Source organism: Capricornis sumatraensis, chromosome 10, assembly GCF_032405125.1.
Source record: "Capricornis sumatraensis isolate serow.1 chromosome 10, serow.2, whole genome shotgun sequence".
Lineage (NCBI taxonomy): Eukaryota > Metazoa > Chordata > Mammalia > Artiodactyla > Bovidae > Capricornis > Capricornis sumatraensis.
The window spans coordinates 62404560-62421545 of record NC_091078.1 but is presented as its reverse complement, the minus strand read 5'-3'; the positions used below and the strand labels follow the sequence as shown (position 1 = coordinate 62421545).

The window sequence follows — 16986 nt, the reverse complement described above, 5'->3', positions numbered from 1 at the left end:
TCCTCAGCTACTGACCGCCGAACTACCACCAGCCTCCGGTATCCCCGCGCCCCTTTAACTCCCGGACAGGTGCAGCCCGGAGGGGTCTCTGGTTGGCTGGCATGGGGTGACGCAATGGCACATGGCCCACTGCCATTGGCTGTGGCGTGGGTTCCGCCCCTCCCGGCTGCGGAGTCGGCGGCGGGTGCACGTTTTACGCAGCCGCGGAGTTGGGAAGACAGCTGCTGGCGACCGCGGGGAGGGTGGGTCGTCTCTTCCTCCGCCGCGGCCTATGTGGATCTGGATCCTTGCTTGCCCGCTAGTGGGCCATGCCTTTGCCATCTGAAGGCCCTGGACCTGACCTCTTCATATCCGGATCCGGGCTCCTCCCCCCTCCCCCACATCGGGGTTCCGGACTCCTCTCCCCATGACCGTCCGTCCATCCGGAGTCTTCTCCCGCAGTATTTAGGAATCTGACCAGTTCTCCATAATTCCGCTGATTCAGCCTTTTAGAACCGTATTCCGACACTAAAACGATGGGCTGACTCCTACCTCCTTGCCGAGGATCCTGACCATCTCCCCCCGCAGCGACGGGGATAACTTATTACCATCCTGGAATTTTAGAATAGCTTCCTTTCCCTGCTTCCCCTCCCTCGGACTTAACCGAGTCTGGCCTTCTTTTCTTATAACACAGATCTCGGCTCCCAGACCCGCAGCACCGCAGAACCCACCCTTTTCTTTCCCACTTGGCTTTCCTAGTGAACCCTCCCCATATCCTCTGTCTACAGGTCCCCAGCCTGGGAAACGATGGCCCCAAGATCCTCAAGGGGCATAGCCCCAGCTCTGCTCTGTGGTCTGAGCCTCTTCCTTGGCTTCCCAGGCCTGGTCTGGGTCCAAATTTCTGTGCCTCCCCAATCTTCTCCCCACACTGAGGCCCATCCGTGTCACACCTGCCGGGGACTGGTTGACAGCTTCAACAAGGTGGGTGCATCAGCAGTATAAAGAGGAAGGGGCCAGCTACTGTAGCACAGGGGTTGAGAGTTGGGAGCTCTGGGATACAAGTCTGTATGAACTCATGTCCCAGCTTGGTTCCTTGCTGTTTGAATAGACGTGAGCAGGTTGCCTCTCTGCCTCAGTTTCCTGGTTTGTGAAATACAAGTGCTAGAATGTGCCAGGCAGTGTACTTAGCTATTAATATTACTAATTTTCTCCATTTCCAGGGCCTGGAGAGAACCATCCGGGACAACTTTGGAGGTGGAAACACTGCTTGGGAGGAAGAGAAGTTGTCCAAATACAAAGACAGGTAAGAAAGAGGGTGGAGGGGTGAGTTTGTATACCTAACATCCCAGTCTCTGCTATGCTGGTGGAGGCCTAGAGACACATGGAGAGGACTTATTCAACCAATGTCACTGAATATAGGAGAGCACTAAACAAGCCAATCAGAATCCCTCCTTCAGGGAGCTTACATTCTAGTAGAGGAGATAGTGAATAGATAAGTTGTTATTGTTTAATCACAAAGTCACGTCTGACCTTTTTGCAAGCCCGTGGACTGTAGCCCGCCAGGCTTCTCTGCACATGGGATTTCCCAGGCAAGAATACTAGAGTAGGTTGCCATTTCTTCTCCAGGGGATCTTCCCGACCCAGGGATCGAATCCACATCTCCTGTATTAGCAAGCGGATTCTTCACCACTGAGCCACCAGGGAAGCCCAAATAAATTAATAATGTCATGTCAGGTGAAGAACGGTAAAGCAGGATGGACTGCAGATTGGGGGGAGGCATGGCATTCAGTGTATATGACATTTGAACAGAGACCTGAGGTACAGAAGCAGACGGGCAACGGTTCAGGAAAGGGTGTGGACAGAGCAGGACTGAGCTTGATGTATTTGAGAAGTGGTTGAGTTTGGAGTGAACTGAAGGGAGAGTAGCGGAAGACGAAGGCAGAGGTCCTGGAAAGTCACAGAAAGACATTTAGATTTTGTTCTGAGTATATCAGGAAGTCATTGGAAGTTTTGGAGCCGGGAAGCGATAACAGTTTTATTTAAACCTACGAAAGGTCTCTCACACGGACAGACTATAGGGGGTGGTGGTGGAGGAGCAGGAAGACCAGTTGGGAGGCTAGGTCATAGACTAGGCATGTTGGCAGTGGTGAATGTGGTGAGACAGGGTCAGATTCTGGGTTTACTTTGCAGATAGGATAGGACGTGATGATGGAATCATTATGAGGTGTGAGAGGAAAAGAATAAAAAGTGCTCACTCGGTTTGGGGCCTGAGCAACTGGGTGAATAGTGGGACGGTTTTCTGAGATGAGATAAATGGGTCTAGGGGAGGCATGGAATCAGGTGTTCTCATTGAACATGTTGGGCTGAAACATCCATTAAGTAGTCAAATAAAGTTAGATGTAGGAGTCAGGAGTTCAGGGGAGAAATAGAGCTGGAAACATGAATTTGACAGTCATCAACATATAGTTAGTTTATAAAGCCAGGGAACAAGATGAGATTATAATGAGAGGAGAGGCCGAGTCCTAGACCCTTTTAAGCTTTTCAAAGTCTAATTGGGAAGAGGAATCGCCATGCTTGAAATTTGACCATGTTGTCAGTTGTGATCCTTTGTACCTTCAGGAAGGTCACTTCACCTTTGATCCTCTATTTCCTTATTGGTAAATTGGGAGTATTAATGTCAATCCAATTTTATATGATTGTGGTAAAGATTAAACTGTGATTAAACCACTAGAAAGAAAAGTTTTGTTACTATGTAACATTGGTCATTTTCCCTTCCCTCAATGGGCCTCATTTTCCTCATTTGGAAATGAAGGGATTGACCAAGGTAACCCTAAGGGCAATGCTAGTTCTATAATGGTTCCTGTTTTTTGGTTTTATTTTAAATCACCACATCCTATATGCCAGGCACTGTGCCAGACCCTTTAAGCATAATACATTTTTTGTATTGTATATACATTAAAATTTTTTTAATTGTTGTAGAATGCAATAACATAAAATTTACCATTAGATAAATTTACCATTAGATATACCAATGTATATTAAATATACATTTAGTATGTTCAGTGTTTTGCAACTATTACCATCATCTAGTTCCCAAACAATTTCATCCCCCAGAAGAGAAACTCTATCTCCATGGAGCATCATTCTCTCTTCCCCTAGCTGCTGGAAACCCCTAATCTGCTATCCGTCTCCGAGGATTTGCTGATTCTGTTGGAATCATACAATATGGCCTTTTATGTCCAACTTCTTGCACTCAGCATAATGTTTTCAGGGTTCATCCACTTTGTAGCAAATATCAGTACTTTATTACTTTTTAAGGCTTAGTTATATTCTGTTCCATTAATAAACCACATTTGTTTATCCATGTATCAGTTGATGGACATTTGGTTGTTTCTACCTTTTGCTGCTGTGTATAGTATTGCTGTGAACGTTTGTGTACAAGTTTTTGTTTGAACACCTGTTTTGCATTCTTTTGGCGAAGTATCCAGGAGTGGAATTACTGAGTCATATGGTGATTCCACGTTTAACTTATGGAGAAACTGCCGAACGGTTTCCACAGTGGCTGCACCATTTTTCACTCGCACCTGCTATGTAGGAGGGTTCCAGTTTCTCCACATCCTTGCCAACACTTGTTATATGATATGTTTTTAACTACATCTACTGAACAAGGCTATTATATTCTGTTGTGCAGATGCAGGGACTGAGCTATCTTCCAGCAAACCTGCAGGGGAGCCATTGTCCCCATTTTACAGATAAGAAAACATGTTCAGGAGAGGTTAAATGACCTGCCCAAGGTCACACCACTAGATTGGAACCCAGATCTGTCTGACTCCCAAAACTAGCACCCCTTGGCCTGTAGCCTTTGACATTGTCTGGCACCAGGTGGGGGAAGGGATTATAAGGAGGGTAGTAGGTGGGCTGGAGTGTGTTCCTACCACCCCGCCTTGTCCCGTCAGTGAGACCCGCCTGGTAGAGGTGCTTGAGGGCGTGTGCAGCAAGTCGGACTTCGAGTGCCACCGCCTGCTGGAGCTGAGTGAGGAGCTGGTGGAGAGCTGGTGGTTTCACAAGTGAGTGAGAGGGGCCTTCCTGGGAGGGGTTCAGGCCAAGCTGGCTGGTAATGCAGGGGGTGGCGAGCTAGCAGCTATGTCCTCCTTTGGCTCCTTCCTCCAAACCCAGGTGTGCCAAGGACTGCTGGGGAACCCAAGCTCCCACTCTGAGCTGCAGTCGCAACTCTGCCAGTCAAGGAGAGGGTGGCCTTATGGGTCCTGTGCCCACAATGGCTTTATCACAGATGCTGTGGGCAGTTGGGGGTGGGGTGGGCAGTGCCTATGACACTGTCTCAGCCCCCTCACTGTCCCCCCACCTCAGGCAGCAGGAAGCCCCAGACCTCTTCCAGTGGCTCTGCTCAGATTCCCTGAAGCTCTGCTGCCCCTCAGGCACCTTCGGGCCCTCCTGCCTTCGTGAGTTTTTCCAGGTCCTCTTGGGGGCTGGAAGGGAACTTCTGGGGCCAGGGGTCCAGTTGTGGCCCTTCCCCTGGCTGGCTCTGTGAGCTCAGGCTCCTCAGATCACTTCTCCGGACCTTGGTTCTCACCTACCTCACAGAGCTGGTTGGTGAGATGAGCAAATCAATGGGGAATGACTCTGAAAAGAGATATGGGGCTAGACTGAGTCAGATGGGACCATGGTTTCTATCATGTATTTGAGAAGTCTACCCCCCACCCCCAGCCCCACATTTCCCATGCCTGGACTAAAGGACTAAGGTATGACCTTGTTAGGGACAGGCAGGTGTTGCCCTGAAGCCCCTGGTGTCACCAGTTTTTTTTCCACACAGTCCTGAGACAGGAGCTGAACTTACTCACAGCCGCTTTTAGAAAAATCTCTCTTGCAGCTGCACATATAAAGAGTTAGCAACAAAGATGGTCAATTCAGTCTTCCTAAAAGAAAAGATTTGTAAATAACCTAACCATTCCACAATGGAATGGTTAAGTAAATTTCATAAAGTTTTATGACAGAATATTATGGCATTGTTAAAATGGTTTCCTCTCCAAAAATGTTTACTGACATGGGGGAAAATACTCTCTACATACAAAGTTGTATTTATGACCCCACCTGGTTCGGTGTCTGCCCACAGCCTGTCCTGGGGGTGCGGAGCGGCCCTGCGGTGGCTACGGCCATTGTGAAGGGGAAGGGACTCGAGGGGGCAGCGGGCACTGTGACTGCCAAGCTGGCTACGGGGGTGAGGCCTGTGGCCAGTGCGGCCTCGGCTACTTTGAGGCGGAGCGCAACGCCAGCCATCTGGTATGTTCGGGTAGGTAGCCCAGAGGCGCGGGGCCGGGCAGGGGTGTGTGGGATACCTGTCTGCCCACCCTCAAACTTCCCCCTTTCTGCCCAGCTTGTTTTGGCCCCTGTGCACGCTGCTCAGGACCTGAGGAATCACATTGTTTACAGTGCAAGAAGGGCTGGGCCCTGCATCACCTCAAGTGTGTAGGTGAGTGGCACCCTGTCTGGGAGGGCAGGCAAAGTCTCGGGCTTGGTGCCCCATCAACGTACATATCTCTAGGTTCAACCAGTCCAGTCTGCATCTTCATAGAGAAATATCAACCTGGAAAAGCGGGAAAGTAACCAGGCACTTTCAGTACAGACCAATTGTTGTACAGCAGGAAATGTGTCTCATCCAATTTGGTGGTGTGGGGGAATCAGGAAAGGCCTCTTGGAGGAGGTGTCACTTGGGTCTGGTCTTGAAGATTGGAGAAGGGTTAGCCAGGGGAATGAGGATAGTGAACTTGGGGTCAGGAAACCTGTGTTCTAGACTTAGTTTGGTCCCTGTCTAGTCATTTAGATACACGAGGGTAAAGGCTAAGCTGCTGTAACAGAAAGATCCCCAAAGACTGTGGCTTAGTAATGTAGAGGTTTATTTTCATCTCAAATCAGTCTTGAAGCCAGTGGTCCAGGCTAACAGAAAAGCTCTGCTTATCACGGTCATTAGGACCTGGATTCCTTCTGTCGTACTGTGCAGTCCTACCCTGAAGTGTTGTCTTCCTGGCTGAGGCTGGATCATGGGCACCTCTTTGTTTCACCATCTTGCACTGAGGAGGTGAGGTAGAGAAGAAGGGGCACAGAGGATCTAAGTCCGTTGTTTTAAGGCCAAGCGAAAAGTGCAGCACGTCACTTTTGTCTGCATCCCGTTGGCCAAAACTCAGCCCCAAGGCCAGTTAGCCGCAAAGTTGAAAACCAGTAGTCTCCAGTTGGCCAGCCCGAGTCCAATTCCACCCCTGTATCAGTGGTGGCGGACAGCCTGCTGTCTCAGCCACACTCTTTGAGCCCGGGGACGTCCTTTACAACCCTGGCCTCAGCTTCCCTGTGAGTGAAATGGAGATTGAAGTCCCCACCCTGCTGGCCTCTTCGCAGACATTGATGAATGCGGCACGGAGCGAGCCAGCTGTGGAGCCGACCAGTTTTGTGTGAACACGGAGGGCTCCTACGAGTGCCGGGGTGAGTGTCTGCCCCTGTCTTCTGGGGACAGCTATGGGGAGGGTGGGAGGGGCTGTTCCACACCTTTCCCCACAAACTGCCACTGTGCCAGGTGCCCCAACCCCTCCACCCTAGGTCCCTTCCGGAGCAGGGCACCCCCAGGCCTACGGCCAGCTCGCCCTCATCTCTCTCCCTACTCCAGACTGTGCCAAGGCCTGCCTGGGCTGCATGGGGGCGGGACCCGGCCGCTGTAAGAAGTGTAGCCCTGGCTACCAGCAGGTGGGCTCCAAGTGTCTTGGTGAGTGTCCTGCCACCCAGGAGCGCCTCGCCCACCACAAATCGATGGGCTGGACTGTGGACGGGGTGTGGGAAGGAAGGGTGGAATGTTGCCTGGGCCAGGGCAGAGGGGTATCAGGGTGTGAGTGAGATGGGACCCTGGCGGTCAGGGCTCTGAGCCCTCCTTGCCCTCCCTCAAGATGTAGATGAGTGTGAGACGGCGGTGTGTCCGGGAGAGAACCAACAATGTGAGAACACCGAGGGCAGTTACCGCTGCGTCTGTGCCGATGGCTACAAACAGATGGAGGGCATCTGTGTGAAGGAGCAGATCCCAGGTGAGCCCCAGGAACCTGGGGAGGGGAGTTCCTCATACAGGGGGAGGGCTGGCAAGCCCCTCGTCTGGGCAGCTGCAGACCTTCCCTTCCCCACCCCTTCACCAGGCTGCCCTGGCACAAGAACCCCCCCTCCCAGGCTGGCGTTCGGTGGCCTCACCCTTCCCAGGGTAGAAAGGAAATCTGACTTGGCATCAAATCATTCTGCCTCCCCAAGCCTCCTTCCCCGTCTGTCCTTGCCCTGCTGCTGAGGGCTGTTGTAGGCCATGGGTGTGATGAGACGAAGGACAATCACAGCGATGGTGATAGTGACCACTTCCATGGTTTCGAACTGTGTGTCACATGCTGTTCCAGGCTTGTTGTACATGTTGACTGATTTCACCCCTAAAAAGGGGTGTGATAGGTCTTATCCTCATCCCCACTCTGCATAGTGGAAACAGACACAGAGAGATGAAACAGCACGCCCGGGGCCCCATGGTAAGCAGGTGGCAGAGCTGGGTGTCAAATCCAGGTGCTCTGACTTGAGCTGGGCTTGTACACATGCTCTGACGTGACAGTCTCACATGGCCTTGGGCAAACCTCTCTGCACCTCAGTTTTCCATTTAGTGAAACACGGATGATAACTGCCCATCTGGGAGCTGTTCTCAGTGGTGAATGACGCCGTGTGCTGGCATGCCCAGCAGGCATGTATGTGGCAGTGACGCTCAGGCGTGTAGGAGGCTCCAGAAAGAGGAAATGAGTGACAGGCGCTTCTCTTGCTCAGAGTCAGCGGGCTTCTTCTCGGAGATGACGGAGGACGAGCTGGTGGTGCTGCAGCAGATGTTCTTCGGTGTCATCATCTGTGCACTGGCCACGCTGGCCGCCAAGGGCGACTTGGTCTTTACCGCCATCTTCATCGGAGCTGTGGCAGCCATGACTGGCTACTGGTTGTCAGAGCGCAGTGACCGTGTGCTGGAGGGCTTCATCAAGGGCAGATAATCGCTGCCACACCTGCATCATCTCCGCCCGCTCAGGCTGCCCCTGAGGTCGGGGCTCTCCCATCTGGACACTTGAGGCACTTGCTTTATTTTTGAGAGTGGGGTAAGCACCCCCTCTGCACTTTATAGAGCAGCCCAGACACTAGGCCCCTGGGGTGAAAAAGTAGCCCCAAGGGTAGGTGCCTTGAGATCTTGACCTTGGGGCACTGGGCCAGCTTCACAATGTGTGAATTTTCTTTAAACAGTATCTCCTCGTTGTGGCTGCTGGTGAGCTTTGGCCCTTGCCCAGAGTGAGGTTGGGGGAAGGTGTCCCTGCAGGGGTGGGCCCTTCACAGCCTCCTCCTGCCAGCTGCATGCTGCCAGCTCCTGTTCTGTACTCACCCCCCTGCCCCTCAGCCACTGATTTATTTATTCATCTCAGGAAATAAAGAAAGGTCTTAGAAAATGGAGAAGCTTGTCTTCCTACCTGTTCCCACCTGCCATAGGTTGGCTTAAACTACTGAGAGCCCTCCACCCTTGGGGAAGTTTCCTAAAACCCTGGGAAACTGAGGGCTCTCTTGATGGGAGGAGTAGAGGGAAGGCAAAGGAGAGCCTTGGCCCTGAAATATGTTAAGAGAAGGGGGATGGTGTAACCAAGCTTAGGAATGAAATTTCCTCAGTTCAGTACTACCTATCATTTGCCAAAGGACCCTGACAAATGACTCTTCTATAAAATGGGCATGATAATGCTTCCCATCTAGGCTTAATGTGAAAAATAAGGTGATATAAAGAGCTGAAAAGTGTACAGCAGATAGATATTCCATGAAACATTGGTAGCCATTATTTCTAAAGCCTCCCAGGGGACTTCCCTGGTGGTTTAGTGGTTAAGAATCTGCTTGCCAGTGCAGGGGACACGGGCTCGATTCCTGGTCCGGGAAGATTCCATGTGCCAACAGGCAACTAAGCCCATTTGCCACAACTACTGAAGCCCCCGTGACCTTGAGCCACAGCTGGTTGCTCCACAATGGAAGTAGCTCTCCCTGGTCACTGGCCAAGACTAGAGAAAACCCACACACAGCAAGGAAGACCTGATGCAGACCAAAAAACAAAAAAGCCTTGGAGAGTTGAGTGCCCTTTCCTTTGGAATTCCTCCCTTCCACTGTACACACACGACTTGGAATCACTAGGTGGGTGGGTGAAGGGGGCCATCTCCTCTAAACAGGATCCTGGCAAGGGCAGAAGGAGGCATGAGCCAAGTCCTAAGGGTTTATTTCTTTGGCACAAAGAGGACAGTCTGGACAAGCAAGACTCATCTCCACCCTGGGGAATCTGGAGGGGATGTTTCGGGCACCTGCACCCTGTTCCCCATTCTCAAATCCGTGCATGTCCACCCTGTATTCCGCATAAGTCTCGGCCTCTGTGCAAAATACCCGCTGAAAAAAATAGAGATATTTTAAAAAAACAAAAATCCTGGGCTGGGGGTGGGTTCATGTCTGGCTGTCTCCGGAGGTTGCATTCAGTTGGAGGCCCAGGAATACTCCTGGAATGTCTTTCAAATGCTCAGAGTCCCAGAAGGTCTGCTGCGCTCGGGGCCCCGGTCCTGAGTTTCTGGACCTCTCAGAGCTCGATGGTGTCACTGGAGGCGCTGCGTGAGTCTCCCGTCTTGCAGCGAGGCTGGACTCCATTCTGGGGCTCCCCAGGCCGCGCGGGAGCCGGGGCGGGAGCTGGGGTAGACAGTAGCTGCACTGTGCTGGGCAGCTCATCCAGGGGCAGACTGTCCACCGACGACAGCCCGTGGCGCCACGGGTTCCAGCTGATCTTGAGCGAGCCCCGGGAGAAGCTGTCCACGGAGCTGCCAGAAGCCGCCGCGTCACCTTCGTCCACCACGTGTGGCGGGACCGGGCCGCGCACGCGCACATCGCTGAGCGACCGGCAGCGGCCTCGGAGGAGCGAAGAGCCCAAGCCGTCGAGCTCCGCGTCGGGGTGGCTGCCCCGGCGCGACCGCAGCGCGCCCCCGGGCGGCGGGGAGGCCAGGCAGCGGAGGCCGCAGCGTCGGAAGACGCTGTCTTGGACCAAGTGCTCTCGGAAGAGCGCGGCATCGATGCTGCGGCTCAGGTTGATGGGTGATGGCGGCCGCAGGTCCAGCTCGCTTATTGATGGCGCCGGCCCCACGCTGCTGCGGGACAGTCCGGGGCCACCCTGGGGACCGCGGCTCAGCGACGCAGCCGAACCCCAGGCGCCGGGGCTGGGCGTGGCTGGAGGCCCACCCTCCGCTGGATTGCGGATAAGGCTCTTGCTGATGTCCAGGGTACCTGCGCTGACGCCACTGGGCCCCGCATAGCAGTTGTTGGGCCGCTCCGGCACCTCGCTCTTGCTAGAGGGCGTGGGGCACGCCAGGCGCAGCAGCTTAGCCCAGCAAGCATGCTCTGTGGGCGGCCTGGGCCGCGCGGCGGCCAGAGCGGCCAGCGCCAGGGTGAGTGCCCATGTCAGCTCTAGCAGGCGCAGCCAGAAGTGGACGCCCCACCAAGCCCACGAGAAGCGGCCCACCCGGCCCGGGCCCGGGTACAGCCAGAGCGCCGCCGCCAGCTGCAAGCCGCTGGCCAGCAGCCCCAGCGCGCCGGCCACGGCCAGCAGCCTCGGGCCCGGGCTGGCATCCCAGCCCCTCGGCCCATCCAACAGGCGGCGACGGCACAGACAGAGAGTGCCCAGAGCCACGGCCGCGCCCCAGGCGCACGATAAGCCCTGGGCCAGGAGGTTGAGCGCAGGCCTCACCGACAGCAGGTCTGCGGCGAGCAGCCCCAAGCCGTGCGCCAAGGCTAGTGCTCCCAGGAGGAGTGGGTTCTGCAGCTGCTGTGGCAGCCCCGTGCCCAGGCCCAGCAAGGTCAGGGCCGCCAGCGCGGTGAGCAGCAAGGGGAAGGGCAGATTGTAGAGCACCAGGCCGGCGCGTAAACCCAGCCGTGCCTGCGAGCCATACGGGTCGGTGAGCATGTAGGCGGATCGCAGCCCCGCCGCTACCAGCACCAGCACCGCTGCTACCAGCGCCAGCCGGGGCCCAGCAGGGGCAGCTGCCAATGAGGCCAGTGCCAACAATGCGGGCAGCAGGAAGAGCACCCCCACCCCGTAAACGTGCAGCTCCCAGGAAAAGCTCAGCACCCGTCGCAGGGGACCCCAGCGCAGAGGGGGTGCCGTGGCGTTGGTTGGGGGGCTGGAGGCAGGGACTGATGCCACGGAGCTGGCTGAGGGCTCCGGAGGGGGTGGCTGGCCCAGGGCGCGCTGCGTGGTGACCCGAATGAGGCCCCGGCGAGACGTCGAGGGGGCTTGGACAGGGGGTGCTGGGGGATGGCTTTGGGGGCGCCCCGGCCACTCCTCGGCTTCATCTGCAATAATAACAATATTAAAATAGCCCTTTGAAAAGTGCTTTTGATTTCCCATCATGCTCCGGTGTGGTGAACAAGTTATATAACTTTGCCAAGCACATCTGTAAAATGGGGATGGTAACAGCACCCCCCTCCTTGGGTTGCGGTGAGGATTAAACGTTTAGCATAGTCCCCAACACCCACTAAGGGTTAAATGGATGTGTCCTGCCATTTTTATTGAGATATCAGCAGTTCTCCTTAGGGGCTGCATATTAGAATCACCTGGAGATCAACTCAATCAGAATTCCTCTTGCTGGGGCCTGTGCTTTGGAATTTTTTCAAAGCTCCTCCAGTGAATTGTGGGAGTTGGAGAATCTCTTGCACTAAACAAACCCATGTTAATTTAATTTAAGACTTTTCTAGTCACCAGAGTGCAAATGACTTCTCCCAGAGTACCTAGTGAGTAGTAGTTTATTATCCTAAGTTGTTTGAAGTTGTTGGTCAGTTCCTTTAAGGAGGCATTCATCCCCATTCATTCCCCACCCCTCCCCTGTATGCTTCACACAGGTTCTTTTATTCTCGCTAACCCCCCAGCCATGCCCTCACCTGGCTTCAGGGATCCCACAGGGCTCTCTGTTCGGTTTGCAGTTGGGCCAAGGTCCAAGGGGCCAGGGATGAGGGACTTGGGGGTACCTGGGGCCTCCACTGCACCTCTCACCCGCTGAGGGGAGATGGGATCTGCTCCATTAATTGCTGCCAACTCTGAAATAAAAAAAGCAGTCATCGCTTTTTGCCTGACCCTCTAGCGTTCCCCCAAATCTAATCCTCCAGGAGAGAGGCATGATCACCCTCATTTGCCAGAATGAGGTAAATGGGACCCAGAGGGACCAGAGGTCACACAGAAATGGGGACATCCAGCCACCCTGGAACACTGCCCCTCCCAGCCCTGATCAGCACCCTCACTTTGATACCTACCTGGCTTGGGCTGCCCATCAGAAGTCTCTGAGGCTGGGAGATCTGACGGCTGGGGTCCTGGTGAGCCCCTGACATCAGGGAGGTGAGCCTCTTTGGGGGAGGGACTTGAAAAACTGACCTCCCAGGCCTCCCCACCTCCAGCCGTCTTGGGCAGCTCCACGGGCTGCTCCTCAGCAGGAGGAAGGCTTCTGGCCAGTGCCAGGTCTGGCTGGGACTCAGGCTCCTGAGAGGATGCCCCCTCAGCTGGTGATACTGAGCCAGTATCAGGGGCTGCTGGACCCTGCTGGGTGGAAAGGGGGCCTTGAGCTGCCTCCTGGAAGTCCTCCTCACCCCCACCCTGTTCTTCCAGCCCTGGCCTCGCCACAATACCCGGGTGGGGCACAAGAGTTGGGGAAGGGCCCCTGTGGTCCCAGGGAAATGTCTCCGAGACCCTGGTCTTGCCTTTGGCCAGTAGACCCTCATCGGTAGGTGGTAGCTGTCCCACTTGGCCTCTGGGTTCCGCCGATGTGGGAGGAACTGTGACTAGCCCGAGTTGGAGTCTGGGAGTCGTGGGGAAGAAAGGGAGGTGAGGGGGCCCCACTGGATAGGGGACTGGTGCTTCTTGCTCCATAGGCTCCTGTGAGTCAGGAGGTCCTGGCCAGCCCTGAGAAATTGGCCCTCGAGCCACCTGGAGGTCATCGGTCACTGGGAGTCCTTCTCTCTGAGCCCCATGGGCTGCTTTAGGTCCATGCAGGGCTGGGCCAAGGGCGTCTTCGGGCCTCTCTGGCATCTTCTCAGCAGGGACCTGGGGGACACTGGCATTCCAGGGGCTCTCATCTAGGGGCTTCTCCCAGAAGAAGTCGAAGGCCCGACGCTCCGTGTCAAGAAGGCCCTTCTCGTGGGCTCCAGGGGTCAAGTGTGGTTCTGAGTCCTCAAGGGGTCTGGGAAGGCCCCGGCCCAGGGCAGGGCTGGTCCCCAGGGACAGCAGGGGCAACAGCAGCAGGAGGCCATCCACACAGCCCCAGGGGCTGGGGGCCATGCTCCACGCTGATGCCTGGGCCTTGAGCCCTCCGCTTCCCGTCCTCACCGGATGAGCCTGAAAAAAGGAGAGGGGGATGGCGCACGAGGGGGTGGTCTTCCACGGCTACCCACCGGGGGCTGGTGGGAAAGAAAGAAGCAGCTTCCTCTCTACCCATTCCTTCCTGTTCAGCCTCTGCATGCTACCCAGAGTCCTTTAACACTACCTCTCTGGTCATGCCACTTGCCATAATTCAGAACTTTCAATGGTTCCCCATTGCCCTCAGGAGAGAATATAAGGTCCTTTCCTGGCCTCCCAAGGCCACACCAGGCTGCTCACCTATCCCTCAGCACCCACAGAACTGCCTGACACTCCACGCCTTCGATACTGCTCTTCCCTCAGGCTGGAATGCCATCTCCCTTCTCCTTCACTTGCTGAAATCCTTTTATATAAATAAATAAATATATATATATATTTTAAAATCCTATTCTTGAAGTCCCAGCTCAAAAATTACAGAAGTGGAGAGGGAGAGGAATATGCCCCTGCCTTTGAGGAGGGACCTGGGTTTGAATCCCAGCTTCACCAGTTTCTGGGTGACTGACTTTTCCCCTCCACACCATAGTTTTCCTATCCGTAAAATGGGTATAATAATAGTACCTAACTCTAAGGGCCTCTTATAAGACATAACAAAACACATGATGGGCCAGGCCCATAAATGGAGCTGAATAAGCATTAGAGCCCTCTGACTTTTTTGCCCAGAAAGCTTTCTTTCTCACCAACCCTCTAACCGTGTCAACAAATAATTGGAGCAAGTACTGTGTGCCAAGCCTGGGGGATAAAGCAGTGAACAAGACTGGCAAGATCTCTGCCCGCATGGAGCTGGTGTTCTAGGTAAAAGACAGACAATGAATACTTTTTAAAAAGATGGGCTGTGGAGAACATAAAACAGGGGTAAGAAATAGAAGAATGGGGGACGACTTTACACAGGAGTGCAAGAAAGGCCACTCAGGTGACATTTGAGCTAAATACAGAATGGGAAGGAGTCACCCATTAGATGATATCCAGGAAAGGCATTTGCTGGAGGAAACAGCAAGTGCAAAGGCCCTTCGGCGGGCAGAAGGAGCACAGCAGATGCAGGAGAAAGGAGCAGAGGGAGATAAAATCAGGGAGGCAGGGCTTTCTCAAAACCCACAAAAAGGCACCTGGATTTTATTCCCACCCAGGAAGCCAAGGGAGATGACAAGCAGAGAAGTTACAAGGGAGATCTGAGAAGTCTTTTAAAAGGGGGAGAGAGGCCAGTACAGAAATCCAGGTAGGATATGACAGTGGCTTGTTTCAGCTTGAGTATTTCTTTCCCTGACACCTTCTCCACCCCTTCCCATCACACCAGTCACATAGCATAGTAACCTTCTGTCTCCCCCACCCTCCTGGGGCTTCTCAAGGGCTGTGTCTTTTATTTCTTGTCTCCAGTCACTGCATATGCCTAGCCCAAGTATATTCCCTTACAGTTCCCCTTCCTGAGAGTCCCTAATGTAGGAGGGAGGCAGGAAGGAACCCCACAGCCAGCAGAGGGGGACAGTGCCTGGGTGAGTTTAAGGGCAGAGACCCTGTTGATTCCTCTCTGGGGACCAGTTGTGCTCAAAGCTCCCAAGTTCCTAATACTTGGTGGCTCGCAGACACCTTGAGAAGCTGAAGAAAATGCCAGGTGGCCTCCCCAGGGAAATGTCCAGGTTCAAAGCCTGTGGGTAATTTTAGGGGGAATCAAAGATCCCTTAAACCCATCCCCCAAACTGAGTTTAATCTCTGCCTCGTTAGTTTGTTGCTCAAACCTGGCCCAGGCTAGGTGCTGGGGACCCCAAGAGAAGGCTCAGTTTCAGTGTTCAGAGTGGGGTCGAGCTGAGGGGGAAGATCTGGAAGGCCACGGACACAGGCGCTGGTTAATAACAGTTCTCCTTTGTCGAGCTCGTCCCCACTTAGGCTCCTGTGCTAAGCTTAGCTGCATGTCCTCGATTTCATCCACCCCTCCCGGTACAAGCAGGTGTGGGTATATCCATTCATAGGGGGAAAAAGCAAGGTTCAGAGAGGCTGAGCAACTCAGCCAAGGTCACACAGGCTGCCAATGGCTATAGCAGGGGCTGTAGAACCCGCACTGGCTCAGTTTGCACAGGGGGTCCGAGAAGGTTTTGCAGAGGAGGAGGCAATAGAGCTGGGCCTTCAAGGATAAACATATGCCATCTGCTCGCCACCCCCGATCCAAGAGATGTAGTCATCTCCGGATGAGCAGGGGGCTGCCCAGATCTGGGTTCCAACTGCTGAAGAGATTTTTTTTTTTTTTTTTTAGTGGGGAGGGTGTTCTCCCTACACCAGGGACTGGGGAGAGGCCGTCCTGGGGGGAGGGTGCGGGCGGCCGCAGGGCAGCCTCAGGAGCCGGTCCATCTCGGGTTACCTCTCCTTTTCCTTCATCTCCTCTCCCCTGGCTCCGCGCCTTCCCGCAGTGTCCTGGGTGGGGGTAGGCGCTAGTGCAGACCCTGCCGCTCGCACCTGAGAGGGGGGCTGCAGGCCATGCTCCCTGCCGGGGCCCCTCCACTGCCCCCTCCCTAGTCCAGCTCCTCACCTGGGCGCCAAGCTGGCAGCCCCCGCGTTCACCTTGCGCGCGTCCCTGAAGCTGCTCTCCACGCCGCATCCTCCGAGATGCTCAGACTTGGCTAACAGAGCCCAGCGCTGCCGATCGGGGAGCCCGCCCACAGGAGTGCCGTCCCAGCTTAACCCTTTCCCCTTAGGGGTGGCTTCTTCTCTCAGTCCCAACCTCCCCTCTCTGAGAGAGTCTCAGGCCTAAGAAGGGAAGACAGGCCACCTCGGAAGGATGTGGAAATCACTTCAGCAGCATCCCTGAAAACGGGGCAGTCAGTCTCTGTTTGCATACCTCCTGGGACGGGGAGCTCATTCCCTTTGTAGCTCCTTATAATACATACATACATACTAGGGACCTCCTACAGGTAAATCCTACCTACAGAGTGATGTACATCGTTCTGATTTTTGAAGGCACAACCACATACACATTTTAAATAGAAATGAGATCATACTGTACATATTGTTCTGTAACTCTCCTTCTTCACTTCCCAATATAGCCTGGCATATTCACCATGTACATTTCTACAGATCCATCTGATTTCTTGTATTCAGCATGGAGAGTTGCAGCATATGATCAGCCTGTCATTTTTACTTAGCCAGTTTGTGAAGTCGGACATGTAGGTTGTTCCCAGCTATGTGTTAGCAAGAATAACAAGGCACCAGCACTCCTGTGCAGACATCTTTGTGCACACGCACTGGTGTGCCTATCAGATAATCTCTACCCGAGGCATGGGTAGGTCAGTGTCTCTGCACATTTTCAGGTTGGTCTGCCAGAATGCTCCAGGTCCCTCTTTGGACAGTTCCTGATGTATTAAATGGCCACCGTAAGGCTCAGCACATTAAGGAAGATCCATAGAAGGAATACATGTGGTCATTAAATATGATGTGGGATCTTTAATGGCATGGAGACACGTCGAGAGTAGACTTGTTTATGTATTTAAATCGCAGTCATTTGGGTTATAATATATGCTGAAATTGTCCCAATTCAAGCAACATACAAATGTTCAAAGAAT

The 16986-nt window shown here is 54.0% G+C and overlaps 2 protein-coding genes across 4 annotated transcripts; one reads left to right on the top strand and one right to left on the bottom strand.

The window, feature by feature from the left end:
* Positions 1-190: 190 nt before the first annotated feature.
* On the top strand, positions 191-8453 carry CRELD1 (cysteine rich with EGF like domains 1). 3 transcript variants are annotated; one of them, XM_068982125.1, is made up of 11 exons: positions 191-242; positions 768-960; positions 1200-1282; positions 3936-4046; positions 4348-4439; positions 5111-5287; positions 5372-5467; positions 6388-6471; positions 6653-6748; positions 6927-7061; positions 7822-8453. In XM_068982125.1, exons 2-11 carry the CDS (start codon positions 787-789, stop codon positions 8034-8036), a joined length of 1263 nt encoding a protein of 420 aa, XP_068838226.1. In that variant the 5' UTR covers positions 191-242; positions 768-786; the 3' UTR covers positions 8037-8453. The 3 variants fall into 3 exon arrangements, with proteins under 3 accessions (XP_068838226.1, XP_068838228.1, XP_068838227.1); XM_068982127.1 differs by lacking the exons at positions 191-242; positions 7822-8453 and adding an exon at positions 7198-7329 and having other exon boundaries at positions 294-960; XM_068982126.1 differs by lacking the exons at positions 191-242; positions 6388-6471 and having other exon boundaries at positions 301-960.
* Positions 8454-9631: 1178 nt separating this feature from the next.
* PRRT3 (proline rich transmembrane protein 3) lies at positions 9632-13363 on the bottom strand. Its single transcript, XM_068983172.1, has 3 exons — positions 12346-13363; positions 11977-12132; positions 9632-11391 (listed from the first exon to the last, which is right to left on the bottom strand). Exons 1-3 carry the CDS (start codon positions 13361-13363, stop codon positions 9632-9634), a joined length of 2934 nt encoding a protein of 977 aa, XP_068839273.1.
* Positions 13364-16986: the final 3623 nt, after the last annotated feature.